An 11,883-nucleotide genomic window follows, 5' to 3' on the forward strand; every position below is an offset into this window, starting at 1 on the left:
TGAGGCCCAGAGGGGGCATGGTCTGCCCTTCCGTTGCACAGCTAGGTGGTAGCTAAGTTGGGATGGAATTCAGGCCTCCTGACCGCTAGTCCAGGGCTCTTCTAGCAACCAATATATTACAGCTTCCAAAGCTCCCCTCCCAGGCCCTCAGGTCCCCGCCCGCCTCCCCTGCCTCAACCCCCCTACACATAATTCGGGTTATAGCAGAGCATATTGAACTCCAGGCTCTCGTCCCAGTGCCGCAGGAGCACGAACAGCTGTAGGGCGGCGGCCTTGAGCGTGCCCCGCGTGCGGCCCTCCGGCACCTCCTGCTGCTCCAGCCACGCGCTGGCCTTGGCGGCCACCAGCTCCCACTCAACAAAGTAAGATGCCGAGCTGTGCTCCAGCCACGCCAGGGCCACCACCGTGGCCCACAGCTTCCCTGTATGTTCTGTCACCGCGCTGGGCTCCCAGCTCGCCTTGTTCCCTGCCAGAGGCTCCTCGGAGAAGGTGTCACAAGAGGGGTGCCGAGACGAGGGGCTGGTCTTAGACGCGGGCTGGCGGGCTGTGAGGGACACTCGGTGGCAGGTGAAGGGCGAGGTCCACTTGAGCTTGTCCATAGGGATGTGGATGGCCTCGCAGAAGGCCTGGTTCATCAGGAAGGCTCCGGAGGCCAGCTGCAGAGACACCTGTGGGTGCGGGAGCCCCTCAGTGGGCCTCCAACTTTTTAGGCGGTGGAGCCCCAGGCCATGCAAAAGTCTGGGTCCACACAGCCCACCATTCATCTTCCTGGGGGATCTGCGGGGCACCCAGGCCCACTGAGCTCCCTCCTTTATCCCACAGGCACTCCAAGCTGATCCCTCTCCACGCCCAACGCAACGTCTTCACTCCTAACCTGCCTCTGGTTCTGGGCAGGTGGGCCCATCCCCGCCACGGCTCTGGGCAGCTCACCGCCCTCTCCCACCCTCCGAGCCAATCAGTTTCCTAGTGCCAACAGGTCTGCTTTCTAAACATCTCTGGAGTCCACCATCCGCCTCCCCGCACTGTCCCTGCCTTTACTTCCTTCCTTCGCCCCCACCCCCTCATCTTCCCAGCACCCCAAGGGGTCTGTAAGGCACAGATCACGTCACTCTCTGACGTCAGTTCAGTGGTGTCAGTTTTCTCTTAGATAAGTCCCAACCATGATTTCCAAATCGCTGGTTTGTCCTCAACTTTTCCTCCTCAAGCCCCACTCTCCAACCTCCTCTCTCTCTCTCTCTCTCTCTCTCTCTCTCTCTCTCTCTCTCTCTCTCTAGGCTGCCAGCTATCACTCCTCGGCCTTCAGGTCTCAGCTTGACCTTTATGCTCCTCAGTAAGCCATCCGTCATTCCTTCCCGACCGACCGACAGCCTGGAGAAGGTGCCCCACCCGCCTAGCTCTGCCCCACCAACCCGAGCTCTCCTATCACAGAGCCCAAGGGGCAGAATTGCCTGGCTCCTTGTCTGTGTCCCCACCACAGCGCCATGCGCTCAGGGACTCTGCTCATCTGGTTCAAGGTTGTCTCCCAGGGCCTAGCACTGGGCCTGGCTCAACGGGTCCTGGTTGAGTGAACCCCCACACAGCGCTCTGCTGCCCAGGATGGCTGGAAAGGCTCCGTGTGCTCGTGTGCTCGGTGTGCAGGGACTGGAGCTGCGCAGTGAAACTCCAACCATGTCCCTCCTGCCGGCACCTCTGCTCCCCGCGCCCCTGGCCCGGAGGTGGCAGGCCACGCCCCCTGGCTCCTCAATTCAGAGATGTCCACACCACACCTGGGCTTCCCACCCTGCCACAGCGTGCTGGGGCGTCTGCAGAGCCGCTTCCCAAAACAGTGCATGCTCGTGGGGTGTGAATTTTACTCATTTCAAGGCTGATTGTTAAGCATTGAAAATCAGACACATGTAGATGGTGGGGTAGAATGTGAAACTCCCGTGAATTTTTAAAAAGGCAGCCGATTGCCAAGATGATGCAGCCGCTAGCTTTTAGCAACATTCCTAGACCCTGGGTGGGGGTCTCGTGCAGACCCCTCTGCCCTGCTGACTACGTGGGTGCGAGGCCTAGGTTTTCTTCCCTTGTGATGGGGGAGGGGGGTGGTGGTCCTGGACGGGGGCTCCCGGGAAGGCCCTCTGTGGAGCAGCCGGCATCTGGGGCACTCACCAGTGGGACGTAGTCAAAGCTCTGGCTCCCCGGCGTTGACTCTGGAGTCTTGGTCAGCGGCTTGCCCAGGAAGCCCCTGGCTGCCTGCGTCAGCAGCCTGGACTTTTTGATAGTCAGCCTGTGTGGGTGGAGCAGGGAAGAGAGGCCACAGCCACCCCGGGGGGTCCCTGGTCATCCCACCCCCCGGTGCTCACTCAGCAGCCTCTGAAAGTCAGGCCAGAAGGGATCGGATAGGTGGCTTCCTCCAATCTCCTCATTTGACAGCTGGGGAAACTGAGGCCGGGGCGGTGGGTGTGTGCATTTTCCCTGAGGCCCTCAGTGAGTTAGTAGCAACCTGGACGGGGACCAGGCTATGCTTTTTTAGGACGGTCTTTAGCCTAGTGGTCAGCGTGTCTCAGGCTGGCCCTCCCAGGGGGCCGCGTTTGCAGAGAGACCACCCTGTGGGAGATGAACCACCAAGATGGGATTTTCTGCAGTGGGATGCCTGGAGGACAGTGATGTCTCTGGATGGGGCCTTCTTGGCACCGTTTGGATTGTTCACTTTTGTCTGAATGTCAGGCTGGGCCTGCCTTTGGCCTTCCAAGCCAGGGACAGCCCCTGGGAGACGGGTGGTGGTAGAGTGTCCCCCAAGGGAAAGCCCACGTACCTGGTTCCAAACAGGGTCTCAGAGGTCTTCAAGGAAGAAGGGGTGTTGGTGGCCAGGCCGTGCTGGGGACCTGGAGAGCCACACAGTGACAGTTGTTGCCTGACAGAGGACCCTGCCCAACCGCTCACTGCCCAGCTGGGGAAGCGGAGGCCCAGAGGGGACTTAGGGGAATGTTAGGCTGCGTTCTGTTTATGACCCAGTTGGTACGGGGAGGAGTGAAATATATGTGTGAGAAACAGGCCTCCAAGGGTCCTTGGCTGGTGGCCCCTGGCATCTTCTGGAAGATTCCCTGTTGGGGCAGTGACAGCCTCATATTAAACCCTCTTGTCCCCGGATGGGGACATTGATTTTCCTTCCCTGGCACATTGCTGGAGGAATCTAGGCAGAGTGCGGTGCTGGCATGGTCAGCTAGAAACTGGGAGGCCGGATTCCAGGCCTGGCTTCATCACGGACTTGCTGTGTGACCTTGGGCAAGTCACTTTACTTCCCTGAGTCTCAGTTTCCCAGCCTTTAAGTTGGGGATATCCCTATTTATCTTGCACAGGGTTGCTTTGAGGAATAAATTTAGCCACTGAGGACTCTGTTGGGCTAAGACACTCTCTTGGCCCGAGGGTCAACCACAATCACTATCTTCATTAAGGGGAGAGCCGGGCGAGGGTCCACATACCCTCAGAAGCAGCGTACTTCTCCCCGCCCGGGGATGTGGCGTTGCCGGAGGACACAGCAGGGTTTTCCTCCACATCTGCAACAGAGGGAAGCCAGTGAGGCCTGAGCCCCCTGGCTCTCCCTTTCTCCTCTCCCGCCCCTGCCAGGAGAGTGATGGCTGAATTCACAGAACCTGGGGCTGGGCTGGAGAGCAAAGTAAGTGTTCCATCCCTAGTTGGATGGGCCTTTGTCTTTAAGGTACCACCATTGCTCTGCCATAAGAGTCAGAATGCCTGGGTTCCAATCCCAACTCCTCCATGGACTAACTGTGTGACCCTGGCAAAGGGACTTCCTTCATAAATTTTGATTGAAAATTAGGGACAACAGTATCAGTCCCACAGTATTATAAGGATTCAGTGAGATACTTGGCTCATAGTAAGTGCTCAATGAAATTCTGAGCTACAGACCCATCAGGGAAGCAGGAGCAGGTCAGAGGCTGAGGGTGGAAGTTGGGGGTTGTAGGAGAAGTGGGCATGAAGCACCAGGTCTATGTCTCATGGAGGAGGGTTTCATGCCAGCACTCTAGGAGGCACCAGAACATGGCTCTGAGCCTCAGTTTCCTCATCTGTAAAATGAAGGTGATAATTATACAGAGTTTGTTCAAAATGTATAATCAGGGTAGTTATTCTTAGGATCATTATTTCAAGAGATGGAGTGTGATGGGAAATCTATACTAATAAAAGGGTAATATACTAATTAGACCGGATAGACCGGACGTCTTCTGGATGTCCTTCCGGACAAAGCCGCGGCGGCTGCGAGGGCCAAGAGCAGGCGGCTGCGGCGGCTGGCAGAGGCAGCAGCAGCGGGGTGGTGGGGGCAGCGCCTTCCCCTGATCGACCCGGTTGCTTCCTGCAGAGGTAGGACATCCCCTGAGGGCTCCCGGACTGTGAGAGGGGGCAGGCCGGGCTGAGGGGCCCTCCCCCCACCCCAGTGCACGAATTTTTGTGCACCAGGCCTCTAGTATACTATAAAAGAACAAACCAAATTATGGAAAAAGCTTCATGCACAAATATGTTCATCAGAGCCTCTGGTCCCCTATGAGATTGTCAGGAGCTCCATGAGGGCCAAGGAGCTCTGGTTATCACTAGGTGCCTGGGTGGAGTGGGGCAGCATGGGAGTGAACTAGTGACTGAGGCAACCAGGAGGCAAATTAACCTGGTGGTTAAACTCCTGGGTTCTGGGGCCAGACAATGCCTGAGTTTAAGTCTTGGCTCTACCTTATATCAGCTCTGTGATCATGAGTAAGTCATTTAACCTCTCTGAGCCTCAGTTTTCTCATCTCTTAATGGGGACAATAAAATAAACCAACTCAGATGATTATGAGGAGTCATGGATAATTGGGACAGTGCCCAACACACAGGAAACTCTCAGTACGTGTTAGCGATTATCATCCTTGGGGAGGGCAAGTGCTTGGGATAGAGAACAGCCTAGATATAATAGACACTTGGGTCTGAATTAGAGGACAATTGAAAAGAAGGGATTTTCGCCCAGCCGGCGTGGCCCAGTGGTTGAACATTGACCTATGAACCAGGAGGTCACACTTCGATTCCAGGTCAGGGCACATGCCTGGGTTGTGGGCTCGATCCCCAGTGCGGGGTGTGCAGGAGGCAGCCGATTGATGATTCTCTCAAGTCATCATTGATGTTTCTATCTCTCTCTGCCTCTCCCTTCCTCTCTGAAATCAATAAAAAAGAAAATGTTAAAAAAAGAAAAAAGAAACAGAAGGTATTTGTGATTTTGATGGAAGTCATGGGCCACCGCTATGGAGAAAGGAAGACATTTCCTCTAGACTGGAGGCTCAGCATGGCTCCGGGGAAGAGCAGGTTCCCAATTTTGGAGGCTCTGATAGAACCAAAGAGTTGGCAGAACTCTTTAATTCTAAAGAGCTCCTCCACCCGCTTACCCACTGTTCCCTTTTTAACCCATCAATGCCCGTGAGAACTTTCTAACCCTCAGGTTAAATTATGACGCCCAGGCTTGTGGCCAGGTGGGCCCTCCAATGTCCTCCCTGTGCACAGAGCAGATCTTCACTGCACACCCGGGGGCGTGAAGAAAGGGGTTAGGATTGGTGCAGCTGTTAGGATGTCTTTAGAGCAGCGGTTCTCAACCTGTGGGTTGCGACCCCTTTGGCAGTCGAATGACCCTTTCACAGGGATCGCTTAAGACCATCCTGCATATCAGATATTTACATGACGATTCATAACAGTAGCAACATGACAGTTATGAAGTAGCAACGAAAATAATTGTATGGTTGGGTCACAACATGAGGAACTGTATTTCAAGGGCCAGAAGATTGAGAACCACTGCTTTAGAGGGACAGATAGACATGCAGACATCCAGGAAACAGAGAGTTGAAGCCTCCTGTGAAGAGCGTAAAGTCACAAAAAGGCCAAACCACGGATCTTCAAGGACCAAGCTGCAGGCACAACCCAATCAGGTGAAGGCGGGAAGGAACGAGGCAGATGGTAGGACCCAAACGATGGACCTGCCTCGTTGCTCTCCACTTTCCCCCATTTATCAGGTTTTCTGGCAGTGGATGCCTGGCAGGACTCAGAGGTTGGAGGCAGGGAATAGCCACCGGGGTTGGCGGACCTTCAGAGGGGAGAGGTGAAGGGATGGTGTGGGCACGCGGGCAGGGAGAGCAGGCTGCTCCTGGCTCCGAGAGGCTCTCTCAGCAACGCTGTGTGAAGGCAGCTTGCTTGAGCCATGCTGCACCCCGCTGCCCATCTCAGGCCTCAGAGGGCCCAGGAGGCCTGGCCTCCCCTGGTCCTGCAAGGGCCCAAAGTGCAGACTCAGAGTGAGGCCTCCAGGGTCTTGGGCACGAGGATGCCATGACTCAGGAGCTCGGGATCCAGAACCCGCCCCAGGTGGTTCTTACTTAGGTTCTGGAATCTGCCAGGTCCTGCTGCCGGGTCTTCCGTGAACACGGACTGGGACCGACTGAAGCCAGCAGAGCTGCCCCTCCACTGTTGGCTCAGGGCCCGAGAGCTGGCCATCCGCAGTGCAGCACCTGCGTGAGGACAGGAGAAGGGGTCAGGTGGGTGCAATTGTGCCGGTCCTTTGCCCCCTTCCCAAGCTGGCAGGAAGGATTCTGGCTTCAATTATCCAAAGACAGGGAGGCTTTGTACAAGGTGAGACCATGAGCTTTGGAGCCAGAATGACCTGGGTTTGAACCCCAGCCCATCTTTTAGTAGCTGGATGAGGTGCTAACCACTCTCAACCTCAATGTCCAGATCTGGAAAATGGGGATAATACCGACTTTGCTAGGTAAATACTCCTGCCGAGAGAGAATGTTCAGAAAGCAGCAGTGTTTTCTAGTTAGTCTAAAGGCTGGTTTTCTCAAGAATACCCCATTTCCTCTCATTCCCCATTGGCTGTCTCAGAGACCCAGGTCCCATGCCCCCCGCCACAGGCAGGTCCCTGCAGTCCCAGGGCATCACCAATGGGGGATGGATGGAAGCTACAGCACCCAAGTGTGGTTTAGGGAACCCACTCTATGAGAACACTAGTCTGTAAGTCATTCTTTTAAAAAATAAAGAAGAGTTCTATTGGCAATAAATTTTGAAGAAGCTGCATATTATGGTCCATTCTCTGAGCCTCCTGATGTATATTAACATCCCAAAGGTTCCAAAGGCTCTGCTGTGAAGAAAGCCTTTGAACTTTATTTAGTTCAGTGTTTCCTGAACTGGTATTTAGTTCAGTTTCTTCCTGATCTGATATTTCCTGTTCAAAATTTTCTTAAAAAAATTGATTTATAGAGAGAGAGGAAGGCAGAGGGAGAAAGAGAGTGAAACATCAATGTGAGAGCAAAACCCTGCTGGGGATGGAGCCCATAGCCTGGGCATGTGCCTGGACTGGGACTCAAACTGGCAACCTTGCGGTGCATCGGATAATGTCCAACCAACTGAGCCACACTGGCCAGGGCTGGGATTTCCTATTTTTGTGCCGAATGGCCATTGATGGGATGGGGAACGAGGGTCTAGCTTCCTGGATCACACTTTGGGAAGTGCTGAGCAGACCTTTGGAGATGGCGGGATGGTCTCCATACCTCCCAGACTGTGGCTACGGAGGCCAGGAGGGTGGTCAGAGATGGGTGGGAGGGACAGACATCCTGAATAAGCATGCCATTCAGGATGACAAGGCCCAGTGAGTAAGCATGGCCAGCGGAGCAACAGCCTGGCTGCTGGCCAGAGCCCGACCTGAGAACAGTGAGGACTATAAACAAAAGGGGTGCAGGGCACAGGAGGAAGGAGGAAAGGTACATTCCGTTTCCAAACACAGTTCTTTCAGGAGGTCTGCTAAAAAAAGGAGATTACAAAGGACGGGAAAAAGTAATTCAGGAGATGAAAAGAACAGTAGTTCACAAACAGGTGAACAGCATCTCACCCAACAACTAAAAACTAAAGAAATTCCCCAGGGAGCGTCTTTCCTCATTATCAGCCTGGCAGGGTTTAGAAAGAGGAACAACAGTCAGTGTTGGCGAGGGCGGGCATCGGAACAACAACGCTTGGGCCTGGGCCAGGTTGGTAACATCCAGCACAGTTTTAAGCGGGCAATCTTGATATGCAATCTGACTTCTGAGAGTTCATTAACCCTGAGCAGATAACCAGACAGGTGCACAAAGATGTTCTTTGCAGCATCATTTATAATAGTAGAGAAGGGAATAAATGGAAGGTCTAATAATGAGGGGCTGATCCAGTAGGTTCTGAGAAACCTTAAGAAGCAGCTGGCGAGGAGCGGGGTGAGCAGAGACTCTGGAGCCAGATCCCTGGGGTTCAAAGCCTGTCTCTGCCTCTTCCTGCTGTGTGACCCTGGACAAGTTACTTAACCCCCTCTGCCTCTGTTTCCCCATCTTTAAAATGGGGGTAATAGTATCTGCCTTGCAGAGTTGTTCTGAGGACTAAATGATTATATATATATCTCCATATATCCATCCATCCCATATCCATATATCCATATATCCATTCCATCCCTGTCAAATTGACTATTACGATTAGTATTTTTCCGCATCAGGAAACAACGCAGCTGGTAAAATGATGGTAGAGATTCACCTTCCCACCCATATTTCCAAAGGAACAGCACACATCGATATCATCCAATTCATGCAAAATTATGTTTTTTGATTTCTCTGTGGAGATATCCATAGAGAGAAGTCTGGAAGGGTGGTCACCAAGGAGGTAATCAGTACTCGTCTCTGGATGACTGTCACTTCTATTTATTTTCCGTCTTTCTACATTTTGGAATTTTCTATAGTGAGCACATATCATTGCCCTCATTGGAAAACTTCAGTGAAGTCATGCTTATTTGGTGGGAATAAGGGAGTGGCGTGGTTTCATAGGCTTCTGTGCCCCGTGGTGGTTACACCATCTGCTTTTGGGGTCTTTATGCTTCTAGACCAGTGATGGCGAACCTTTTGAGCTCGGCGTGTCAGCATATTGAAAAACCCTAACTTAACTCTGGCGCCGCGTCACATACAGAAATTTTTTGATATTTGCAACCATAGTAAAACAAAGACTTATATTTTTGATATTTATTTTATATATTTAAATGCCATTTAACAAAGAAAAATCAACCAAAATAAATGAGTTCACGTGTCACCTCTGACACGCGTGTCATAGGTTCGCCATCACTGTTTTAGACCCTTCTGTGCACCCTACCCTGCAGCTCTGCCCCTTAAGGTCTCAGCCACCTCCTCCAGCCCCCGGGGGCTGCCTGGCCACCCCCGTGCCTTACCGGAGCTGGGGTAGGCTACCACGGTGGGCAGGTACAGCCTCTCGCTCACGTCCACAGGCACGTAGGCGGTGTACTTGCTGATGATGTTGCAGGCCTTGCTGGTATGCACAGCGTTTACCTGGTAGCGGCGGCTGGACCCTGCGGAGGGAGAAGCTGGGGTCACCGTGTGGACTCAGAACGTTCTCTCCCACACGGAAGCTCCGGAAGCCAGAGGGAAGGCTAGACCAGTGGTCCCATCTTTAGGATGCAATGAGCCCTTCAAATCAAGGGGTTTCCAACTTGCCGCTTAAGAACCTAACCCCCCGCCCCCCAAGTTTGTTCTCCTCCACTATCACTTCATATAATAAGGATGTTTTAATGTAAAAGAGGGAAGACATCTCAGACTAAAAAAGACAGTTACTGCCCTTAAATAACTAGTGTTATTAAAGACAACCAAAGCCGTCTGTGTTGTCTGCATTTCCTATTTTCAGTTCGTAGCTGCCTGATGAGACTCTTGCTGCAGGACTTCATAGTACCCTGGCTGAGTGTGGGCCACTGGTCTGGCCCATTGGACAATTTTGCAGGGCAGGTTGGAAACCAGAGAGGGAGAGCGGCAGGCACAGGGTCACACAGCGAGGTAGTCGTGGATTGAGATCGGGACTTAGTGGTGGTCTGTTCCCAAAGCCCAAGCTCTTTCCACGCAGCAAGTTAGCAGTCTCTGTGGCTTCCCACCTCCAAAAGGCTGTGTGAGGAGCCGAGGACATGCAGAGGGGACACGTTTTGTAAACTGTAAGGTGAAGTGCTCGTGGGGAAAAAAAAATAACATATTATGTAATGTTAAAATAAAAACCAAACAGAGATCAGCCTTGAAAATTCCCTGAGCAGGCAAAACCAGTTTCATTAAACAAACAAAGTTTAATTTAGCTCATTTTGCAAGACTAACGTGACTGGGGACATTTTTTGCTTCTGCCTCTGAGATTGGAACTATTTCCTAAGGTTACTGTAAGGTAATTGCCGAAAATTCCAACTTTATAACCCATCATCACGAAGAATTAACTGTCACTGCTTCCTCACTCTATAAGCTGCTTTATGATAATACTAGAGGCCCAGTGCACAAAATTTGTGCACAGGTAGGGTGCCTAGGCCTGGCCAGAGATCAGGGCAGATCTGGGGAGCTACCGGCAGGGCAATCAGGGGGCCCCTGCTGGCACCTGCATTGGCTGGCCTGGGGCCTGTGGGCTGGGGGCAGCTCCTGCATTGAGTGTCTGTCCCCTGGTGGTCAGTGCACATCATAGTGACTGGTTGTTCCACAGGTTGGTCCGCTATTCGGTTGATTTGCATATTAGGCTTTTATTATATAGGATACCCCTGAGCTTCATTCCATGTGTTGGTTTGGGTGCTCTTGATTTGCGAACAGTCTTTTCGGTGTGTGTGCAATAAATTTTTCCTAATGATGACTTTACAATACAAATAATATAAAATATAAGTCATATTATGTAAATAAAGCATACACTATAACAAATAATAAAATATTTTCTATTTCTATCTCCATCTGTCTAGTCTTCAAGTGGACTCTATCAGGATCCCAGGACTCACTTTTAAAGAAAAGTTCGTCCCAATTCCTGAGCTAAATGAGCTTCCCCACCACCCTTGTTATACAATCTCTTGTATCCCTATATTTCTTCTTAATAGCACTTAGGGCAAATGCGGGCAATTAAGAGTGTCTATACATATTTGATTAATGCTGACTCTCCTGCTAGTTTGTGTCAAGCACTGGTAAGGGCAGGGATGCCCTGGTCTCTGTGCTCAGCCCCAAGGCTGGCCCCCCGAGGATCTGCGTTCAGTAAGTGGCCTTGATGAGTGAGTGAGTGGGCCGAGCAGTTCTAGGGCAGTGGTTCCCAATGTGGGGCACACACCCCACAGGGGGCAATTTGTTTTGTAAGGGGGGCAATTCGAGAATGAGTGATTAACAGTGAATTTTTTGCATTTCTTGTGGTCCTAGGGGCCTCATATACAGTATATAAGTATATATTGTGACATGTTTATGCATTTCAGTTCTCTATTATATGTTTTGAAACTTGATTTGCTATTTTTCATAGCACTTCATATTATTATTTTTAAAACAATTTCTTAGTGATTTCTTCCTCAGTACTTCAACTGTCCTTTCATATTCTTTTATTTTTCTCTTTCATGGATGCCATGTTCTTTGGAAGCTTGTTTAGACCAAGTGAATGGCCTGTGAGGCTTCCTCCAAGCGAATAGGAGTTCACTTTTTGAATAATAAGAATTATATGTCATGGGGTGGGGGCATCAGGATTTTAGAGACGCTTAGGTGGGGCGTGGCCAGAAGGTTGGGAACCGCTGTCTAGTGGGGTCTGTGGGAAGGTAGGTGCGGTCCCAGAGGAGCAGAGTGGGTGGAATAGGGCTGTCCCCATTATTCTGTCTTAGAGAGCGCTGCGGGGAGAAGGTTGGGAAGTGAGGAGGGGTGGAGGACCAGAAGCAGAGGGCACGGAGGAGGGGGAGGAGGGAGAGGAGAAGCCAGATCACTGGGTGAGGGTGGGAGGGCTGGAGGAGCCCAGGGCTGGTGGGAGGAGGCAAGGGGATGGGGCAGATACCGGAGGGGATGGAGCCCTGGGCTGCGTGTGTGTGTGTGTGTGTGTGTATGTGTG

The 11,883-nt window shown here is 52.0% G+C and overlaps 1 protein-coding gene across 1 annotated transcript in view; it reads right to left on the reverse strand.

Annotated features, from left to right (window-relative positions):
• Positions 1-17: 17 nt before the first annotated feature.
• VWA5B1 (von Willebrand factor A domain containing 5B1) overlaps positions 18-11,883 on the reverse strand; it is a 41,007-nt gene continuing 29,141 nt past the window's right edge. The window contains exons 16-22 of the mRNA XM_006774465.1: positions 9,947-9,956; positions 9,236-9,406; positions 6,381-6,512; positions 3,465-3,539; positions 2,798-2,867; positions 2,152-2,269; positions 18-668 (exon numbers count right to left, since the gene is read on the reverse strand). Coding sequence (XP_006774528.1) covers positions 183-668; positions 2,152-2,269; positions 2,798-2,867; positions 3,465-3,539; positions 6,381-6,512; positions 9,236-9,406; positions 9,947-9,956 — 1,062 coding nt within the window. The 3' untranslated portion in view covers positions 18-182. The remainder of the gene's footprint in view (positions 669-2,151; positions 2,270-2,797; positions 2,868-3,464; positions 3,540-6,380; positions 6,513-9,235; positions 9,407-9,946; positions 9,957-11,883) is intronic.

The sequence above is a fragment of the Myotis davidii genome, unplaced genomic scaffold (assembly GCF_000327345.1).
Source record: "Myotis davidii unplaced genomic scaffold, ASM32734v1 scaffold1548, whole genome shotgun sequence".
Lineage (NCBI taxonomy): Eukaryota > Metazoa > Chordata > Mammalia > Chiroptera > Vespertilionidae > Myotis > Myotis davidii.